At 48.9% G+C, this 22,395-nt stretch overlaps 1 protein-coding gene across 1 annotated transcript in view; it reads left to right on the top strand.

Moving 5' to 3' along the window:
- LOC142568356 (uncharacterized) overlaps window positions 1-22,395 on the top strand; it is a 64,690-nt gene that overhangs the window by 40,042 nt on the left and 2,253 nt on the right. The window contains exons 10-12 of the mRNA XM_075678357.1: window positions 1,474-1,547; window positions 9,784-10,012; window positions 14,913-15,015. Coding sequence (XP_075534472.1) covers window positions 1,474-1,547; window positions 9,784-10,012; window positions 14,913-15,015 — 406 coding nt within the window. The remainder of the gene's footprint in view (window positions 1-1,473; window positions 1,548-9,783; window positions 10,013-14,912; window positions 15,016-22,395) is intronic.

Below are 22,395 nucleotides of genomic sequence, written 5' to 3'. Positions count from 1 at the left end.
TTGAAGACACTGCAACTAATAGGCATAAACGTTTCAAAGGGATCTTTAGAATCTATTCGCTAAATTTCAGGCTATAGACAACAGCACTTAGTTATTTTCATTTGGTTGCCCAGTGTATTTTTTCCTTCCTTTCTTTTTTCCCTTTATATATTGATTTCATTTAAATGGAATAGAGAACAATAGAATGGAGCACCCTTTCCTGCCGCTCCTTTTATCATCTCTTTCAGAGAGACGGTAGCCAACTGATCTCCAGCGAAGCAGATAATGAAGGGGGGCTATGGGCACGGCTGCCTGTCAATCTCAATTCCACACCCTCGCCGCTAACACACCTTCGGTCGTTGCCTCGCCCACCCGACTTACCCCTCTCCCCTTTAGAAGAACCATGTTCCAATGATGTCCCCTTCAAAAAGACAAGTGCACTTGTCGAAACGTTGGCTCCCGCTTTTACCTTGTTCTCGCTTTGTTCATCATCTTGAATTTCCATCTGCCGCCTTCCCAATGTTTTTCCCTACATTGCAGTCCAGTAATTCATTTGTGGCTGCTGAAACAGGCTAGTTGTATTTCCGGTGTTTGTTGCGTGTCCTTGAAGACAGCGAAACTTTAATAGTTATAGTTTCCACGAATGTTGTATGAAACAAAAGTGCTTGTGTTTTCTATATTCAGTGTCCTGCGAATAAATGTATGAACAGAAACGCTGGTATCAAATGACAGAATAACTGCACAAGGTTCCTATAATGGCACAAAGCACGTAAATAAGTGTTTGAAAACACAACTTGTGCGATACTTCTGGCGTTTGCATGAGAATGTCTACTTAAAACATTTCTTTCCATCAGATATTGTTTACGAATAATGCGGGATTGCACAAACATGCACAAAGAAATTGCCGCGCGACTGGCAGCTCGGGGTACTTTGCGTGCACTCACGGGCTTCTTTCATGCTCGGAAGAACACTTGTGTAGCACGTATCGAGGAAGATAAAGCTGTATCGGGAGTTCGTGTCGCTCTGCAATTTTCTCATCGACACTTTTCATCTAATTGTAACATCTAAAAATATCATTAAGACAAATTACTCTATTAGGCGGAATGCAAAAATAGTCTGAGTATATACAAGTGACGGAAAACGACATTACCATGGTTCGGTCCAGCTATACGTATGGTTTAAAAGTTTTGCTGAAGTTAAGTGAAGCACCCTGTCGGTGTCTATGGGTGCGTCCATTTTTCGGTTAAGTGTTCCGTGGTTCGGTTGCACTAGAAACAATTCGATGCATTGCACATCGGCCACGGTGAAAGAGAAACAATCACATGTCTCATGACTTGGATTCTTAACATGGCAAGTGATCTGCCGCGGTTTTCATTACTGTGACTTCAGAATTTCCGGAGTCTCTTTTTTTTTTTTTCTTGCTTGCGAAATTCGTGCCAAAATATTGGTATGCTTGTTTCCCGCTTCCGTACTTATTTCGGCCGTCTTTTTCAGCCTTATTACAGGAGAACCAACACTACGTCCTGCTCGAGTTCGAGTTCGGAGGAAAGACGCTGGAACGCTCCAAGGTATGGGGCCTGGGCTACAGGAATTAGTGTTGGGGTTTAAAACCACGCGTAGACTCTCACTTGCAACTGTGCGCTGTTGATGGCTTGTTTTCTGAGCTGCACTGCACGATTTTCTATGCAGTAATGCTGTGAATGAAACTTTTATTTGAAGCAGTGACTTGTCAGTCGATCTGGGAGGGTCCCTTGAAAATAAATATATATACGTGTTGTATCCTCGCATGGCGACAGAGATGCGAGTCACTAATTCAGGTAAGAACGCAGCATGCAAGATAAACGAGGCGTATAGTGACGTGCTGTGTGTCGTGCCGTGTGTCGTGCCGATTGCTCGACATCAGGCTCACTTCGTACACGTTATCAAGACAAGGATGTGGCTATGCTATGAAAGCAGACCTTTGGGCTCGAGAGGGGGCGTATGGGCTTCTTCACTGACATTACAGGGAGCCACGTATAGCTAAGTGACAAGGACACAGAAACATGGGCATAAACGATGGCCTTCTCACGACTCATTTATTTCGATATGCAGGGGAATATAACAGCTCCCGTACTCCTGCAGAGTTCAGATAGGTCATAAATAATGCAGACGGACATAGCTTACCCGCCGTGGTTGCTCAGTGGCAATGGTGTTGGGCTGCTGAGCACGAGGTCGCGGGATCGGATCCCGGCCACGACGGCCGCATTTCGAAGGGGGCGAAATGCGAAAACACCCGTGTGCTTACATTTAGGTGCACGTTGAAGAACCCCAGGTGGTCGAAATTTCTGGAGTCCTCCACTACGGCTGCCTCATAATCAGAAAGTGGTTTTGGCACGTAAAACCCCATAATTCAATTTTTAACAGACATAGTGTTGCAACTTAACGCATTTTCGAAGTGCGCGCACCTTTATCGCCTCATCTGGCGATCCTTCGGGTTCGGACTATCTCTACTAACACGTGCTCCTTTCTATCTTCCTGCCACTCGGCTACTTATAAATACGCTCTACACCTTTGAATAAACGTTCATTTTGTTCTACTGACTACGCTGAGGCTTCACTGGTCTGGCGTTATTGCGAGCACGCCATGGCTATGCTACAGTGGCGACGAGGATGGACATCGCCCATGCAGTGAAAGTCGACGCTGAACCGGAACCCACGCAGAACCGAGAAACCAAGGTCATCATGGCTCACCAACTTCCCGACTTCGAAGAAGGCAAAGATAAGTGGAAGCCGTACCTTATTAAAGTAGAAGCATACTTCGAAGCGAATGCGATTGAAGACTCGACTAAGAGCATTGCTTGTTGCTGCGTTAAATACGCATACGATCCAAGTGCTGGCAGGGAAGGTGGCTCCACGCAAGCCAAATGCATTGACGTATGAAGAAGTCGTCGAAGTTTTGAGTGAGCACTACAGTCCCAAAAGACACGAAATCACCGAAAGCTACAAGTTCTTCAGTCGTTGTCAAGCGGAGGGCGAGCCTGTTAATGAATTCCTGGTAGACATTCGCCGAATAGCTGACAATTGCAATTTTGGCATTGCTTTGGATCGCATGCTTCGAGATCGCATTGTTTGTGGAATACGGTCAGGTGCCCTGCAGAAGCAGCTAATGGCACAGCGAGAATTAACGCTACAAGACGCTGAAGCGATGGCCCTTGCAGCTGAGGCTGCGGATAGTGATGTAAAAGAGATGATCGGACCGGCAACGACACCCGTGTTAAAAGTACAGGCGTATCGGAAAGAAACTCTAGTGGATGAGAGGAGGGCTGCCACACGTCAAGAATGCGCAAGGTGCGGTAGTACAAAACATAATGACGCGTGTTGCTCCTGGTCTAACGCTCGCTGTTACCGCTGTGGACGACGTGGTCACCTTGCAAGGAAATGTCGAAGTCGCGGGGCTAGAGAACAAGGCACGGCAAGGACAGCCCAAACTAACACCCTCTTGGGGACGGAAGCCTCAGCCGACAAGGAATCCGAAGCCACCCACATTTGGACTTTGGTATCCCAACGAAAAAGCTGTCTGGAACCGCCGATCCACCGAACGTTTGATTGGTGCGGTGTGCAGCTGAGCATGGAAGTTGATACCGGGTCGCCCGTTTGTGTCATCCCGCGTGAACTATATTATAAGCACCGTGAGCAATGGCCGAAACTGAAACCGTCCAGTTTCAATTTATCTTGCTACACAGGACGCCTTCCAGTACTTGGGGAGCTTGCGCTCCAGGTTTGTCATGAAGGGGTGACAGTGGAGTGTGCGCTGACAGTCTTGGACTGTGCGGGACCAAGCCTCTGCGGTCGCGATTTAATCCAGCGGCTGAACAGCGCAGGTGCTCCAGTGGTTAGTTTTGTAGAGAACTCGGCGGCAACAAATTACTCGAGCGAATCCAGCGTGAACAGCATATTCAATGACTACAACGACGTGTTCTCCGAGGAACTGGGGCTAATCAAGGGTCCTCCAGCCAGCCTGCACATGAAGGAAGGCGCCGTACCCAAGTTCTGCAAGGCCAGACCCATTCCATACGCGCTACGCGAGCGAGTGTCACTCGAGCTAGACCGTTTAGTTTCTGTGGGCGTGCTGTCGCCGGTGGCACACTCTGAATGGGCAACGCCCATAGTCGTAGTGCTTAAGAAAGACGGCGCAGTAAGAATCTGCGGCGATTTCAAGGCCACAGTAAATCCAGCGTGTGCAACTGAGCAATACCCATTGCCAATCATTGAGGATATGTTTGCCCGATTACACGATGGGGACTATTTCAGCACTTTGGATTTACGGGATGCATACAATCAAGTGGCGCTAAACGATAACGCGAAGAAAGTTTGCGTCATTAATACGCCAAAAGGGCTATTTTGCTACAATCGACTTCCTTTCGGTATAGCCTCAGCGCCCGCAATATTCCAAAGGAAAATGGATGAGGTATTGGCTGGCCTTCCAGGAGCACAGGCTTATCTTGACGATGTGCTCATTTCCGAAAAAGCGAGTGACGGCGGCGAAAGGCTGAAAAACGTCTTACAGCGCTTCCGAGAGCGCGGTGTAAAGCTAAGGTTCGATAAATGCAACTTGCGCAGCCCAGCAGTAACTTATCTAGGCCATCGGATCGATCGTGATGGGCTTCATCCGACAGAAAAAAACCTTGACGCTATCATGAAGGCACCGAGCCCCTGTAATGTCAGTGAGCTTCGTTCATTCTTGGGTATGATTACTTTTTACGCGCGGTTTCTGCCGAACATGTCAACCACACTTGGCCCATTGTATCAACTGCTTGAAAAGAACGCACGCTGGCAATGGAAACAGCCGCAAGAGCACGCGTTTGATCTTGCCAAGCAAAGCCTTAAAACAGCCAAGGTTCTAGTACATTTCGACCCTTCGAAGGAACTTAAACTTGAGTGTGACGCGTCTCCGTACGGTGTGGGAGCTGTCTTGTTTCACACGACCGGTAACGTTCACAGGCCCATTGGGTTCCGCTCGCGAACATTAACGCAGGCGGAGCGCAACTATTCGCAGCTCGAGCGAGAGGCACTGGCACTGGTATTCGGCGTCACGAAATTCCGCGACTACCTTCTAGGTCTGGAATTTACCTTAGTGACTGACCACCAGCCATTGTTGGGCCTGCTGAAATCGGACAAGCAGACGCCCACAATGGCCGCCGCACGGATACAACGTTGGGCACTCCACCTGGGGGCCTACCGCTACCGGCTACAGTATGCACCAGGACGACAGATGCTGAACGCTGACGCCCTCAGCCGACTTCCGCAAAGATCTTCGGAATCTGACGATGACGGTGAGCCGCCCGAATATGTGCTGTCGCTAAACCAGCTGAACAATGGCACCATAACAACGCGTGAGCTGAAAGCATTAACGGCTTTTGACCCTGTCCTGGTCGAGGTCAAACGGTACATATTACATGGGTGGCCCAGAAACGCAAACGGAATGGCCCGGGCCGTACTGCCGTTTTTTGACCGCAAGCTCGAATTATCCGTAGCACATGAACTGGTGTACTGGGGTAATAGGGTCATAATACCGACCGAAGCTAGGGAGCGAGTGCTGCATCTTCTACATGAAACGCACCAGGGTTCACCGGCAATGAAATCTGTCGCTCATTCTTTGTTCTGGTGGCCAGGCCTCGACAAAAATATTGAAGACGTGTCTGCACAATGCCAGTACTGTGTGCAAAATCTGCCGATGCCAACTGCAGCTCCCGTCGTTAACTGGCCTGAAACAGGCGAAAGGTGGTCCCGTATTCACATTGACTACGCGGGTCCGATCTGCGGAAAAATGATACTCGTAGTAGTCGACGCACACACCAAATGGCTCGAAGCAATACCTTTGTCACATGCCTCAACGCAGACTACCATTGACTGTCTGCGTGGCATTTTCAGCAGGTTTGGAATACCGCGCACGATCGTTTCTGACAACGGGACCCCATTTGCCAGTCAAGACTTCGCGTTGTTCGTGGCAAACAACAACATTGTGCACCTTCGATGCGCTCCATACCATCCCCAGTCTAATGGTGCGGCGGAAAGGGCAGTGCGAACGATAAAAGATGGTCTTCGAAAAATGACGAAAGGAAAACTGGAAGAGAACCTAGTACGGTTGCTATTTAACTACCGGAGGACTCCGCGAAAACCGGGTAAATCCCCAGCAGAGCTCCTTTTGGGCTATCAAATACGCTCACGCTTGGACACATGCTTTCCTCCAGCACTTGCAGGGCCAAAAGAGGACCAAGATGACTGGCTGCCGCTACCTGCAAGTGAAGTGTATACCCGCAATTACGGTGTGGGGAGCAAGTGGACGCCCGGTCATGTGAAGGCGACGTCGGGAGCGAGAATGGTGACCGTGGAAACATCAGACGGAGTCATCCAGCGGCACGTGGACCAGGTCCGCCCTCGACAGGAAGTACCAGGCGTCAAACCGACAGTAACTACAACCACCACACATCGCAGTGAGCCGAACCAAGCAACACAACTACAGCATCCAGAAACGGTGAATCCGGATGAAGGCATAACCGCTCGGCGCATTCCAAATGGCACACGTTCTCCAGACTTTGTGGCACCAGATATTCCAGTGGCCCCATTGCATACAGGTGTCGCCCAACAAACTCTGAGATGCTCAACGAGAGAACGCAAGCCAGTGCAACGCTTTCATTTCTGAGGAGGAAGGAATGTTGCAACTTAACGCATTTTCGAAGTGCGCGCACCTTTATCGCCTCATCTGGCGATCCTTCGGGTTCGGACTATCTCTACTAACACGTGCTCCTTTCTATCTTCCTGCCACTCGGCTACTTATAAATATGCTCTACACCTTTGAATAAACGTTTATTTTGTTCTACTGACTACGCTGAGGCTTCACTGGTCTGGCGTTATTGCGAGCACGCCATGGCTATGCTACACATAGCTTGTAATGGGTCCACCTTCGCAATCGGGCATAGCTTCCACCCGCTTGTTTCTATCCATTCTTTTACGCCACGCAGCTGGTCCACTGAGTCGCTGTCGTGGTGTTATTGTTCAACGATGTTGTGCAGCACTCAACGTCGTCTCACGCCCGCAGACACGACACTGCACCGAGAGATGGTCCTTCATGTGACTGTCTAATTTTTGTTTACGGCCTTGTCATTTAGCCATCTCGCCGCCCGTAGTACGTCTATCCACGCACCCGAGAATGGGCTGCAATGAAACTTCTAAGTAACGAATTATACGTAGTTACTTGTAAACAATTACATTTTGGTTAACCTCGTGAATTAACGATTACATTGTTTAATCGGTAACGCTCACTGTAATTCACTTACTTTTTGCCGTAATCACAAGTAAGCAGTTGATTCCTTGAAAGGTCAAGCGGTAACAGGCCACGTCAGTTTGAGAACGTGAATTTGAAAACTACACTGGCCCGATATCGTGCTACGCAGCAGCCTCGCGGACGCGCATGCTCTGACAGGCACACCCAGGAACTCGGCATTCTACGCGCTTTCTCTGGCAACTTCACAAGCTATTTCAGGGGACCTTTTATCTAACCGCTTTCCCACCAACTTGGATGACTTGGTAGTCCATATGCTAAAGATGGGTCAGGCATTGGGCTGTTCTGCTGAGAGTTCGAAACCAACCGTCGGACCAACTTCGGTCACTAGGTATGTGTCGTTGCGCATGTGGCAAATTGTGTGTGTGTGTGTGTGTGTGTGTGTGTGTGTGTGTGTGTGTGTGTGTGTGTGTGTGTGTGTGTGTGTGTGTGTGTGTGTCCGGTGCTGGACAGAATCTAACCCGCATCACAAAATACAGATTGGGCGAAGGCTGACACCTGCCGCAGCGTGCTCAGTGGGAAACGCAAGACAAACGGGTTTCCGCTGCTGCAGTACGCGTGTATCGCTGCATTGCATCAATGATAATCGCACTGCTGGCGACTTTTACCCCAAGGTGTGTTCCAGTTGAATTGATTTCCTCACCTGTTGTTAGCCAGCGAACTGAACCGCGGTGCTGGTATACGTTATCGATAGCGACGGCCACTTAGGACATCAATGCCAGGAAATGGCCTGCGGACGAGTTTTTGTTCATCCTTTCATTGGCCCACCGGAGGGCATCTTCAAGTCCCCGTAACAATGAAGCGTTCCGCTTCGTAGAAGACAGAGACGCCGAGTAATTGACAATCTTGTGCGCGAGGTGTCCGTGAGTTACAACACGGCCCTTCGCTCCAGCGCGCACATCGAGCGAGTCTTCAGTGTCGCTGCTGATGTCTTCAACAAAAACGAGGCAAAACGGCCCGCAAAAGCTTCGAAAAAATAGTTGAAAATGCAAGGCCATCTTTCCGTTCACTGTATCTGTGAAAAATGAAGAAAATATATGGGGAAAGTAATGTGGAAATAATCGATTACTTTTGAGAAAGAATGACTTCTGTCGGGCAGTAATTGGTAATTGCATTTTTGAAGGAAGTAATTGTAATCGGTGTAACGAAGCAGACGCGCCTTGTTTTCTGGAGCAGCTCTAGGACAGTTTATCAGCTTTATTTAAATCTTGGTACATCGGTTATATTTTTTTTTCTCTAACGTGTACCAAACTGGATGAAATAAGCCTTGTATAAGTGGATTGGTTTGCGTTCAGTGCGTGCACGAAATGACACATTTCGATATAAAATTTAAGTCAGAAATAGCCCATCGCCCATGTCTGTTTTTGTGCGTCCGCCCCGTACAAGCGTTGTTTCCAGCTGCAATTGTCTGCCATGCCAGCGTGTCTGTAGCGAGCATGGTGAACTGATGTAGACAGGAGTTCATGCTGCGTTCCTGAGAATCGAACCAATTGAATGTGCACGCGGGCATCGGCGCAAGTCTGCGCGACTCTACAAACCTGCCTCAACTCGCTGGCGAGCAGTCTCATGTGTCACTGTCTGCGAACATCGTTCGGGTTTTGATCGACTCTAAATATCAGGCGTGTCTTTAATCAGTTCGTCGCCCAAACCGCACCGCTACTGCGGGCTTTGTATACGTCGCACGCTGCTCTCGTGTAATCGGCGTACACGCGGTCTGCCATATACGTTGTGCTCTTGTCGACAACAAATTCGGTCTTGAACGTGGCCGCACAAATAATTCGTTCGCGAGCACTGGACACGTGTAGCCCTCGAAAAGTACCTAGACTTGCTCCACATATTTTAGCGCAAACGAAGGAAAAACTAGATTTTCCACCGTGTCTACTCCGTGGTCTCATACTGCCGAAAACAAATCGACATCGTTCGTGTCTAGGCTGGAGACCCGCCCGCGCTGTCCTCGGTGCTTTTTAGCTGGTTTTAACGCTTCTCGCGCGCAATGGTACCGCATCAGGTAAAAAATCGGACGGTATTGTCAAGCAGAATCAAGCTAGGGGCAAGAGTGCAATGACGTTTACGCCAACGTGTACGTGGCGTATACTTTTACACTCGTTTTTTTTCCCATCCAGATGCAGTGCTGCAATAAGATTTTGTTTAACTCGGGATTACCCAACTTGTGCCATTCTTAATGGTTAAAAAAAAAGAAAAGATACGTTTTCACTTAGCTATCTGCCACCAGACCGGATCATGCTGGATTTTTTTTTTCGTTTCGCGGCGTTTTTCGAAATTGAACCATGGTCGTCAAAAGTTGTTTCTTAAAACATAGCTAGCACTTACGGTTCACAGGAAAGCGGCGCAGAGTTTTCTGGCATTTACTACAACAAGCGTGCGTATACTTGCCCGAGAACTGCGCATATTTACTCGCCAAGGCAGTCCTGCGGTGTGTGTATGGGGCGACATAAAGGGTGTGGCGCACCTGCACTCATGCAGGTAACGATCGAGCAGTTCGAGAGCGTGTTCTTGCAAGTCGCCTGCTCGCTGGCTGTGGCCGAGCCCGAGCTCGAGTTCGAGCACCGAGACCTCCACTGCGACAACGTGCTGGTGAAGCCCACGGAGCAGGAGTTCGCAGAGTTCGTGCTGCACGGCCGGAAGATCCGAGTGCGCACTGCTGGCGTCAAGGCGTCCGTCATCGACTACACGCTGTCGCGGACACGCATAGGTATTCCACCCTGAGCGAACGCTTCGGCCGGCTTTGCTTGCGCTGTCCCGGGATCTTTAAGGACCAAGAAGACCCACTATGGCGACCTGGGCTTTGCGACAGCCTGTCGCGTGTTCCACCAGTGTTCGTGCGCCCGTATACGCCTCGTGCACCGCCTATAGACTATGGCGACCTGGGCTTTGCGACAGCCTGTCGCGTGTTCCACCAGTGTTCGTGCGCCCGTATACGCCTCGTGCACAGCCTATAGACCGTTTCAGCGGGCGAGGAGGATAGGGCGCGCGGAGAGCCTGTCCTCCTCTCTGGCTTGGGCGATCCGGCGCGGCGCTGCTTGAAAGTATTGCTGTCGCTTGCTGTGGAACGAGTTCGAGCTGTTTTAACGCGATAGCGTTAAGGAGCTCGTGTCGCAGAAAAGCCGGTGTCGTCGGCGTCGGCGTCCGCGGCGTTGGCCGTGAGCGATAAATCACGGCAGGCACTTCATAAATAAAAAGCAACCTCCAAGATGCGCTGGGTGGGAATCGAACCAGGGTCTCCGGAGTGTGAGACGGAGACGCTACCACTCAGCCACGAGTTTGATGCTTCCAAGTGCTACAAACGCGCCTCTAGTGAATGCGGTGTTGCCTTCGAAACGAGCCGTGGAAAGTTATACTGCGGTGTATATCGGTAATTATGAACATGTAACTTACAGAAGTCGCAATTACACGAGTAGCAAAGTGCGTTTCCGCTGCATTTCTTCTGCGCTTTCCGCGCACGCAGAGCCATCTTGCGGCAAGCACACAAGACCCCCTCCTCTCCATGTAGGGCGCTGCCCCGACAGATGGCGCGCCACGCGCGCATTGGAGCTGTGCAAGGACCGGTGCGAGGGGGGTCGCGGCCCGGAATCTCTCTCCCCTGACAACGCTTCGCCTGGCTCCCTCTGCAGAATCAAGCGTCCTTCCTTTCTTTAGATCTCTATCTGTCCCTCTGCCCGTGCCGATCACGACGTTTGGATGGCGTGCATCATTTCCCCCTCCGAGATACCGAGTTCTTTGATTCGTTCCGCTTGCTCAGGCGCACGTTTCGTTGCTGCGCCGAACGCCGCGTTGCTCAACCATATGGCTCGACGCTCACCGCGTCCGATGCGGGGCGCCTCGTAAGTGATGGCTGCCCTGTAGCCCATTGTCTTACACCCCTTGGCGGGTCGACGGGAACGCTGTCGCGTTCCACTCTTGAAGGCGAAGCTTAAGCGTCCTCCAATTTTTAGATCTTACTTTGTGAAATTTACGCCATGTTCGTTCATATAAGGTTGTCAGGGAAGCCTTTCGGTGCATCGGTAACTACCGTAGGCAGAAATATGTCTTGGGGGCGCAAAAATGTGACTCGCATAGCCAGCCGCGGTGTACGCGCATTATCAGTCGCGGTGCGTGTATGTGCAAAACCTAAAACATAAGAGCGCATGCTCGTGCACGGCCGACCTATGGCAACCACGAAACATCTGAGCGGCAGGCGCTATCAAATATTTGTGATACGCTGGCATCGTTCTCACGCATTTGCTCATATTGCTTGTATATGTTGCTTATATCGGTTTTAACTCGACAAAGAAAACCGGCGTCTCTGTATTACCAGCATTAAATGGTAAATCAGCTCACTGTCTGATCGATTGGCGTAGGGAGTAAAACATAAAACATAAGAGCGCATGCTCGTGCATGCCCACGAAACATCTGAGCGGCAGGCGCTATCAAATATTTGTGATACACTGGCATCGTTCTCACACATTTCAAGACTAGTATGCTTGAAATTACCATATGTCTACGCTAGCCTTGCTGCATGAGGCCCATGGCGCTGCTCAACACAGCGATCACTGCGGTTGGTGAGCCAGCACGATACATATATAAGCTGTGTGTTTCGGCATTGCCCTTTTGGCCTGTATACAGCCATAATATATGAGAGGGTTCGCATAAAAATAATGCGATGGCTATTTTTGAGCGCTAAATTTCCGTAATACGTGTGAGTGCGTCGTAGAGAACTGAATGAACACAACCGAAAAAAAAAATTCGGTTATCATCCTCTTTCTCTAAAAAGCAATCAAAACGGGCTAACATAGCGCAACTTTTATAAATATATAACCGATGATGCCGTATGCTTGCACCATGCGCTATATAGAACCAAGATATCTGTAGTCCAGCACCTCCTACTACTGCTTAGGACGCTCGCGCAGTTCGTAAACGGTCGCTTTGCTGCACAACCTTAATTAACACTAAGGTATGTTGTTATTACTAGCCAAAACTATTTTATTCATGGGTGTAAACCTGATCCATCCAACCAAGTAGTCACGCTATGTAACCTGCAGCGAACAGTTTGAACGCTTGTCAAAGTATAACAGCACAGCTCCTATCGTAGCAGAACGGTACCCACGCTGTTACGATCGTCGCGTATGTTTCATGGCTCCTAAACCGCAGCTTAGAAATAGAGGATAATACTGCAATAAGGTCACATTAGTGATTGGAACATTCAGAAATACACAATTGATCTGCGAGGCTGATTGAAGGCTCAAATATGCACGCACACATCGCACTGCATGTTCCGTCCACCTCAACGCCAGCAGAAATTCCGGCCATGACTCCTTAAACCACTTCAGCACGTCTCACAGAACCGTTTACCACGTAGGAGACGCACGTCATACTAAACAGACCGCACGACCGCGAAAACACACGCCAGAATCTACCGCCGAGCGTATACCTGCCGTGCAAAAGACCGCTTTCACCCAAGCCAGTATGGCGCTGCTCATAGGCGGCGCCACTGCGTTCACAATATGGCGGCGCCTACGAAAAAACGGTCTATAGAGGCGCCACTGAAAGCCACCTAGCGGACGCTTCCAACAGTACACGCGGGAGCAGTAGCAGACAACCCTTTGCAGCAAGGATGGCTGAAGTTCGCGGCTGCGATTTCTCCTTTATTCGGGTGCCAGGCTGCTGCTTCTTCTGTGACAGCTGTAGGGAAGATGCTGACCTCTGTACGAGCGGGTATGAACACGATGTTAGCGGTGTTTGGGACAACATGGTCCACATACGTGAAAGGTGTGTCCCGCAGACAAACGCCATGAACCCCATTTACATGACGTGGAGCTCATGTTGACTAGCCGATAAATTTTGTTGAGTGATGCGATCTCTCGATGTTTTTTTTATCCTACCCTTGCCGCAATGCTGCTTCTGTACCTGAATAATAAGCACCCGTCGTTAGTGCAGACTTATATCAAACAAATCCACACGGTGCAATCTCTGCATATGCCGTTGTGATTTTTCTGCCGATGAATACATGTGGCATCGCCGAATAACTGCAGTCGAAGTCGCCTCAAGAAGAGTAATTGCCAATTTATGGATAAAGGTATAAATAAGGGTATAAATCACGCTGTGTCTTATCGGAATGATACCAAGAAAGTGCTTCTTTAACAGCTTTATTCTTTTCGCCCGAGGGCATCTTAGATATTGTTTGCGTTCTTGGAAATGTGTTTAGAAAATAGGTAGTTCGGGGCGGGAATTGCAAATAGCTACTGCATATGGTATTTTTGTTCCATTTCTCGCTGAGAGTTTGGCAAGTCGTCACACCTCGATGCTGCCTGAGCAAACTTAACACGCCGAGCGATTTGTTTGTTTCACGACATAGTTCCTTCTTGCATGTGAGTTTTGTACTCAACTGAATTGTTTCTTATACTTACGCTGCAAACGACTAAACCAGGCCTTGCCGCCAGCGCTCATCTACTTTGACTGGCGCTGCTCTGCCCTTAAATATATCGTGTGACACCTCTCTAGTAATATAAAAAAGTACTGAAAAGTTAGTCAGTCTTTAGCTTTGTACGTGTCCAAGCAGCTCCCTTGGGGAATTTAAAACTGCAGCGGGAACGGTAGTTCATCGCCGTGTGCAGCAGAATTGCATCAGCGGTAAAGCACTGACACGCGCTTTTATTAACCCGTGTTTTTGGTGACTTCGTTGGCTAGTGTACGCGTTTCCATCAATAAATTGGCAATTACTCTTCTTGAGGCGACTTCGACTGCACTTATTGGGCGATGTCACATGCATTCATCGGCAGAAAAATCACAACGGCATATGCAGAGAGTGCAGCGTGCGTATTTGTTTGATGTAAGTCTGCACTAACGACGAGTGCTTATTATTCAGGTACAGAAGCAGCATTGCGGCAAGCGTAGAATAAAAAAAACATCGAGAGATCGCATCACTCAACAAAATTTATCGGCTAGTGAACATGAGCTCCACGTCATGTAAATGCGGTTCATGGCGTTTGTCTGCGGGACACACCTTGCACGTATGTGGACCAAGTTGTCCCAAACACCGGTAACATCGTGTTCATACCCGCTCGCGCAGAGGTCAGCATCTTCCCTACAGCTGTCACCGCAGAAGCAGCAGCCTGGCACCCGAACAAAGGAGAAATCGCAGTAGCGAACTTCAGCCATCCTTGCTCTAAAGGGTTGTCATTTGCTACTGCTACCGCGTGTACTGTTGGAAGCGTCCGCTAGGTGGCTTTCAGTGGCGCCTCTATAGGCGGTGCACGATGCGTGCACGGAGGAAGTGGCCGGAGAGCGCGCCGGAGCCGCCTGCCCGGGCGCTGCATTGTTTTTCGGTGCGGTTTCTACGACGCGCCGCATGGCGCCGTCACTGCATACGGCCCCGTCGGCGCATACAATTGTGATCTTATCTCGTCGCCCGCGCTCGCTCGCGCTGACGGGAGTTTCACCTCCTAAATGTATTACTCCGTGATTCCGGCACAGACGATGACATACAGAAAGCGAGGTCACATGCTATACTGAGGACATGAATACACATTCGCTTTCACCCCAAGGTTGTGTACGTCGTTCTTTAGTTTCCAGAGTAATGTACAAAGTTTGCATCTGTCTCCTATTTTTCGGCCCAGGTGGACAGGTGTACTTCACGGACCTCTCCAAAGACTCCGCTATTTTCCAGGGAACGGGGAGCTTCCAGTACGACATCTACCGGATCATGAAGGAGCAGAACGGGTGAGTGGGGTGAGACTGCTTGGTGAAAAACCATGGCCCGAATGCGCAGATTTTTGCTCGTAGGTGCTACTTGCCATTGGCCCGCTGCCGTCGCTAATACTACGCCTGCAGCTCTAGCATAAGATTGTTTGTCGAGTTCGCGGCCCTACGTATTTGCTTTGCAGGCGTTACAAAAACAAAAATCGCTGCATGCCTAATTGCGACTGCAAAAGTGCCCGCATGTCTCGAGGGTGAGGGTAAGCCAGTGTTTCTCGCCAATACCAATTCGTCTGGCACTGCGTTTTCGAAGTTCGCTCCCGAACAGCGCCGGTGAGTTGGTGTGACGTCACGTACTTCTAAGGATTTTCGCAACTATGGGACCACTACTTGAGATAGTCTTGCGTTACCACTAGGTTAACTCTTTCCTTTATTCACGCGGCAATATAGTCCTTGCTCGTACAGTCTAGCGGAAAAAGATTAGCACAAGTGAGTGGTGACCGGAGCGGTAAAATTGCCACGCGCGGCGCTGGGTTCGCAAAGTAAGCTTCGCTTTAAGCGCTGTAGAAGAGTGGTTATAACTGGTTTGTCTGCTAAGCCGAATTATCGCTTTTGAGGCTGGAACCCTAAGGAGCGATTTGATCTAATTTTCGTGTCAAGTCTCGTTCCCGTCACGTTACGAAAAATATGAGGAATCAAATATGCAGTTTCGTTTTTTGACACAAGTCAGTGATTCATTCTGTCATGGGGCTTATGTGTCCCGAAGCTACACCGAGTTGCGAGGAGTGCCGTTAAGGGAGTAGTCTATACACTAGTTTTTTTTTTCTCCTCACTCGAAATGCGGCAGGGAATCTCGACGCTCTTGACCACCTTTGCGGGTTCCTAATACAAGCGACGTTAAAATGAGTACTAAGCAATACGTGTGCGGTTTCATTTTGCTTGTTACAGTGCACAGCAGGCAAAACTGTTTACAGAAGCTTGGCCAGAAAGTTTGCAGCGATAGGGGTTCTGTAGACGGGGTAAACTGCAAGCGATATCGAACCGTTCTAGACCCATTGGTCAAGACGATTGGGTCCAGAGCATTTGGTGACCTAATACGTCTTTCTAAAATTTATTTATTCATACCGTAAGCCTTCTAAGGCTCATACAGGAAGTGGGTACAGATAATAGATAACCGTAGTTGGTACAAGAACATTGTCAGCACAGTGCAAAAAATAGTCTATTAAGAGGAGCATAAAAAGTAATAAAAAAACTTAATGCTGACAGCGCAAACTGGTCGATGCAATAAGACATGGAAATCGAGCACGCAATAAAGCCAATTCACCAATCTCGCAGCGATTCAAGCAGTATTTCAACGTGGCAAAAAACACGCCAACTTTCACAATATTTTGCAGTGTATTCCACAATTCTATTGCTTTGGGAAATTGTTCTTCAAAGTGTTGCACCGTGCGATAGACGCTCGAATGTACTTGTCGTGGTTGTTTCGACCAGAATGCCGCCACGGTTGCTTCGGGTAGTCTTCCTTCTCAATTACGATGCTTGCTTCATAAGGTACAAAGGAAAAAAAGCTTCGTTGCAGCGATATTCTGCCGAAGGAACAAATGCATCCCTTGACATTTAAAGCACTCGCACTAACGTGACGTGGATACTTACCGCAGATAAACGTGAGTGCTTTATTTTGTACTTTTTCAAGCTTTTTGAGAAGCTCGACTGGAGTCCCAAACTATACTTGCATACTCAAGAATTGGCCGTACTAAGGCTTTGTAAGCTACTTCCACCTGTGCTGATGCCATTCCTAATTTGTAGAGTGGAAATCCTGATTGCTTGAATGCCTTTGTGCATGTAGTCTCGGTGTTCTCCGCCCGTTTTAGGTCCTGTATAGTTGACTTCTAAATATTTCAGTTCCTGCGCTTGTGTTATATCAGCACCCTATACTTGGTAACTGAAAATAAAGGCGCTTTTTTCTGGCTACTCTGAGGAACTTTGTTTACTTGACGTTTATTTCCATGTCCCAAGCCAAATACCTGTCAGCAATTTCACGTAATGAGAAGTTGAGCCTTTCCTGGTCCTTCACGCTGGCACAGTAGTGTAGATCACGCAGACACCGGCTAATAACATCAGTGTATAACCTCTGGATCTACGCATGAATAAATATAAACATAAGTTAGGAACAAATAAAGGTCCCAAAATCGATCCCTGTTGCACACCTGGTGAAACATTAAGATGGCTAGAATTGACATTGTTTATGGAAACGTACTGCACTCTGTTCGAAAGATATGCTTCAATCCACTTGATTGTTTTGGGATGAATATCTGTTGAATTCAGCTTTTCGATTAACTTGCAATGTGGGTCGTGGAAGCAATATCAATCAAGATTGCGTCGGCTTGCAGGGTGCAGTTAATTACCATGACAAGCCATGCATTACTTCAACCATTTGGGTTACAGCTCGTAATCTCTACAAAATCCTTGTTTCCGGCTATAAAGTAAGTTAACTTCTAAGTAGCTTATGATTGCTTTATTGATAGCATGTTCTAATATTTTACAATTCCTTAAGGGTATAGGCCGATAAGTCTCTACCAATAGTTTGTCACCATCTTTGTGAATAGGTAGGAATTTAGAGCATAGAAATGGCCTGCAGGAAGAGCACCCGTACCTAGCGATACTGTGAATATTACATATGTAACACTGACGAAAGCTTTTTTCTGCGTATCTTTTAAAAGAACTTGTTTGAAATGTTGTCTGGGACGTGGATCTTTTTTACGCCAAAAAGTAATAGCAAGTTCAAGATGCCCGGTCTTGTAAATCTGCACAGGTTGTATAAAGCTGCGTAGTGCTGAGAAATCAAAATTTGTTTAGGGAACACGTGTGAAGGCAAAATTTACGAACGAATTGAAAATGGCACACGCGTATTCTAACACATGGTTTGCGATCTTTAGCTTCGGTATCGAACTATGTGCGTCCGATAGTTATCGCCACAATTTCTATGGTTCTAACAGTTTGTCAGTGTTCGAAATTTGTTTGATTTGGCGCATTTATTGTCTGCCTTCAATTTACGAGCAAGTTCTTATACCAGTGAGATTTCTGTTGCTTCTCCGCGTGCTTTGCAATCGCATTATCACATGAAATATGTCTCGAGTAATTCACGTGGTCTCGCGCTTTACTGTCTTGAATTTTCCTGAGGTGACAGTTTCCTCGTATTGTGCGCAATCGCTGCCTCGTGTTTGATCCAGCTAGACGTCGTTGGCGTTTGCTTTATAAACTGGGAAAAATCGTCCAAAAGGTCTTCGAGGCAATAAATGACGCTTTCGTCATTGGCCCTGTTAGTCTTCAAATGCAATACGCGAAATAACACGACCATTTCTAACGTATTTATCTATTTGGTGAAGCGTTAACGACAGCCTCTTGTGATGCCATCACCCGCCGTGATTGTTCAATGACTATGGTGTTGGGCGGCTGAGCACCAGGTCGCGGGATCGAATCCCGGCCGCGGCGGCCGCATTTCGATGGGGGCGAAATGCGAAAACACCCTTCTACTTAGGTTTAAGTGCACGTTAAAGAACCCCAGGTGGTCGAAATTTCTGTAGTCCTCCACTACGTCGTGCCTCATAATCGGTAAATGGTTTTAGCACGTCAAACTCATACTTTTTTTTTTTTGTGAAGCCATCTTTGATATTTCGCTTTGGTGTTAAAGTACGAGACGCGAAAAACAGGATCCAACACCGACGATACCACCTCCCGAGTGCGCGTTGGATGCGTGTCAAGCCGGGTGAGCTGGAGCAAAGTTAAACATTGTGTTTAAATCAGTTCTCGTGATGGTCAATGGCAACTTATTTGCGAAAATATAAGCTCTGCTCGACAGCTACTGCGACACCGCCACCCCGACTGTGGCGATGCGAACAAGACTGAGTAAAAAATGCGAAACATGTCAAAATAATGTATCAAAGTATTCAGCCACGTTTCTGTAATCACCAGACCATCAAGAGGGAGGGTAGAGCAAAATCAGTTCCTCTAATTTATCAATTTTATTTCCGTAACTTTTCACACAGACTAAGCTTTGTCGACAGTTGTCTTTGCTGCTCCAGCATACCACAACGAAGACCCCTCAGCGACTTAAGTAAGCGGGTTTCTGCTTTGCTTTGAAAGCACCCTCCTCCTTCCAGCAGAATCTCACACGTGCGTGTCATTATTAATTTTAAGCTTATCATAAACGCGATTTACCTTTTTTTTTTCATTTTCATGGTAAAACTTGGATGAATGCCACAGTTTGCATCGTGCCCCCCTAACAATCGTTGAGAAATTTTCTACAACAGAAACACTTTTATCCTTATGTTTGTGGCAGTTGCGCAGAACTGCCATTTTTTTCTGTGAAGCAAAAGCAGCGCAATATGAGGGCATGCACCCTGTTGCTATTTTTTCAGCGAAGATGGTGAGTACGCTCAATTGTTTTACGTAGACATCCGACCATACCCTTGAAAATATAGTTCTCTACTTTTTATCGAAGCTGAGTGGCGGTTACGCTTCCCTCTTCCTTTAGCCCAAACATAACAACGTTGTTGCGACGTCCCCTATTTGCCAAGTCATTTACTTTCTCGGTCGTGCGTGAAAGTCCTTTTTGCATGGCATTGATGTACCTTTCACAAGTCTGAATTTTCGCTTGACACTGTTTAAGAGAGTCATGTGAGTTTGCAATGTCGGAAAACCTCAGTTGAACGCCTTCAATCTTAGTCTGCGGGCCAAGTTGGGTGTCTAATTTCTTTAAGAGTGCTCGGAATATCGCTGTGTATCTTATCGTCAGGGCCCGGGTTTTACTCAACCTAGTCACTGAGGTTTCGCAGCAAACAAAACACTTCAGCGATATCATAGCAACATAAAAGCACACAGTGTTGGGCTGTTAAGCACGAGGTCGCGGGATCGGATCCCGGCCACGGCGGCCGCATTTCGATGGGGCGAAATGCGAAAACACCCTTGTACTTATGTTTAGGTGCACGTTAAAGAACCCCGTTAAAGCTCCCCGGATGTTGACGTCATGCCGAAGGCGGAATCCGATCTTATTGCAGGCGACCATTGTTCTCTGCTGGATGAAAGTGGGGGCATGGAAGGGCAGGACACGTGCTGATGTCACCAAGACAGATCAATGGACTCTGCTCAATGACGCTGCGCACTGCATTGGCTTCACGCGGAAAAGGAAACTTGCAGTTCGCGGTGACCAACGCCAAATACCGATGCCTCGCCACTTTCACGTGGCAGACGAGCCAGGTATTAGAGCAGAGTCGATTTCTCCGAGCAACGCCTGCCACCGCTGGTGTCGCGGCGCGCGGACGCGTAATCGTGCGGCTATTTTCGTATTTCGCGCGTTTTCCTTATAAGGCGGAAAAAATAATTACGGGAGACAGCGCACTGAAAACAACTGAATCGGGTGTTTCTAAAACGCCATTATTACTTTTCTATAGGCGTGGAAACGCTCTAAAGCAGTCTTGATACCGAAGCCTGGCAAGCCGTCCAGCCTCGATCAATTGCGGCCCATTTCCCTCACATCCTGCGTTGGCAAGGTGATGGAGCACGCGTTCCTCTCCCGCATCAACCACCACCTCGAGGACACTGGAGCCTACTCACCCACTATGGTGGGCTTCCGGTCACACCTCTCCACTCAAGACGTCATGCTCCAGCTCTACCACCAGATTATCAATGACCCAACTAGTGGCAACCGGGCCATCCTCGGCCTAGATCTGGAAAAGGCATTTGACAATGTAGCACGTGCAGCAATCCTGAGCCGCATAAACAAGTTCAACTTGGGTGGGCGAAGCTACAACTACGTCAGAGACTTCCTGTCGCGCCGCACAGTCACCCTCGCGGTCGGCAGCATGACATCCGACGAACATACACTAGCGCGGCACTCCTGAAGGATCGGTCATATCCCCGCTCCTTTTCAACCTCGTGATGCTGGGTCTCCCGGCCTACCTCGACGAGATCGATGGCCTCCATCACGCCTTGTATGCAGATGACATCACCCTGTGGGTCAACAAGGGCAGTGACGGTCAGATAGAATGCACCTTACAAGCAGCGGTCTCTGCAGTCGAATCCTACCTTCAAGACACAGGTCTCCGACTATCTCCACTGAAATCGGAGCTGCTCGTCTACCGCCCGCGCTGCCGGCCCAAGCCTACAGCCGAATCACGCCAATGTGACGACATAATCCTCTATACGCAAGACGGCTCCTGCATTCCCCGAGTCCCGAAGATGCGCATCCTAGGCATGCATATAACAGCCAACGGGTCAAACATAGAAGCTATTCGCAAAATCGAAGGCCAGGTTACAGCGGCTACCCGCCTGATAAAACGCATTACAAACAAGCACACGGGCATGAAGGACAGTGTCATGCGCCTCATACACTCTTTCGCAATCAGTCACATCACTTATGTGGCTGCCTTCCACAACTGGAATGTCACTGAAAGGGAGAAAATCAACACCCTTATACGCAAGACTTATAAGATTGCCCTTGGCCTACCGGAGTCCACAAGCACTGCTCGTCTGCTACAGCTGGGGGTATACAACACGCTTGAGAAAATCGTGGATGCGCAAAAAACCTCTCAACTCGAACGCATGTCTGTGACAGCCACGGGCCGGTACATCCTGCAGAAACTCGGCTTCAACTACCACGTCCAACACGGTCAGAAGCAGGTCATTCCACCCGACCTCAGCGACACGCTGATTGTCGCCCCTATACCTCGAAACATGCACCACGAATTTAATCGGGGCCGACGCCAGGCCCGTGCCAAGACACTGCTGCGCTCCTTGGGTGGAAAGAGGACTACGCGCTTTGTAGGCGCCGCAGAATACGCACGAGAACACCGGTTCACGGCGGTAGTCGTAGACGTTAGCTCCCGGCTTACGCACGCGTGTAGTGTCGCAACGGAATACCCCGAAACAGCGGAAGAGGTAGCGATTGCGCTTGCGCTTACCGACCCCCTCTGCGAGGTAGTTTTAGCGACTCGCAATCCGCAGTTCGCAACTACGCGCGGGGGCGCATTTCCTCCGAAGCTCCCCAGATTCTAAGGAAAGCTGGTCGACAGCACTTCGATAACACCGCGATCATGTGGTTTCCAGTGCACGTCGCCACCTCCACCGATGAGGGCCTCATTAACTTGAACGAGGTAGCACACCGCTCTGCGCGAGAACTGACCCGCCGCGCAGAATCGGGGACCGCCTCTTCGAGTTCGGAACTGCTGGCTCAAAACACGCGAGAACGCCTGGTCAGGTACAATGACATCACCAAGCACTACCAGCTAGGCAGGCGGTTGCTGCCCCCACCTCACCCCATGCTGAAACGTCGCCAGGCAGTCATCTGGCGACAATTGCAAACACAAACATTCCCCAGTCCGGTGCGATTGCAGCACATTTTCCCCG

The sequence above is a fragment of the Dermacentor variabilis genome, unplaced genomic scaffold, assembly GCF_050947875.1.
Source record: "Dermacentor variabilis isolate Ectoservices unplaced genomic scaffold, ASM5094787v1 scaffold_18, whole genome shotgun sequence".
Lineage (NCBI taxonomy): Eukaryota > Metazoa > Arthropoda > Arachnida > Ixodida > Ixodidae > Dermacentor > Dermacentor variabilis.
The sequence above is the reverse complement of the archived record's forward strand: the minus strand, read 5'-3'. Positions and strand labels throughout refer to the sequence as shown.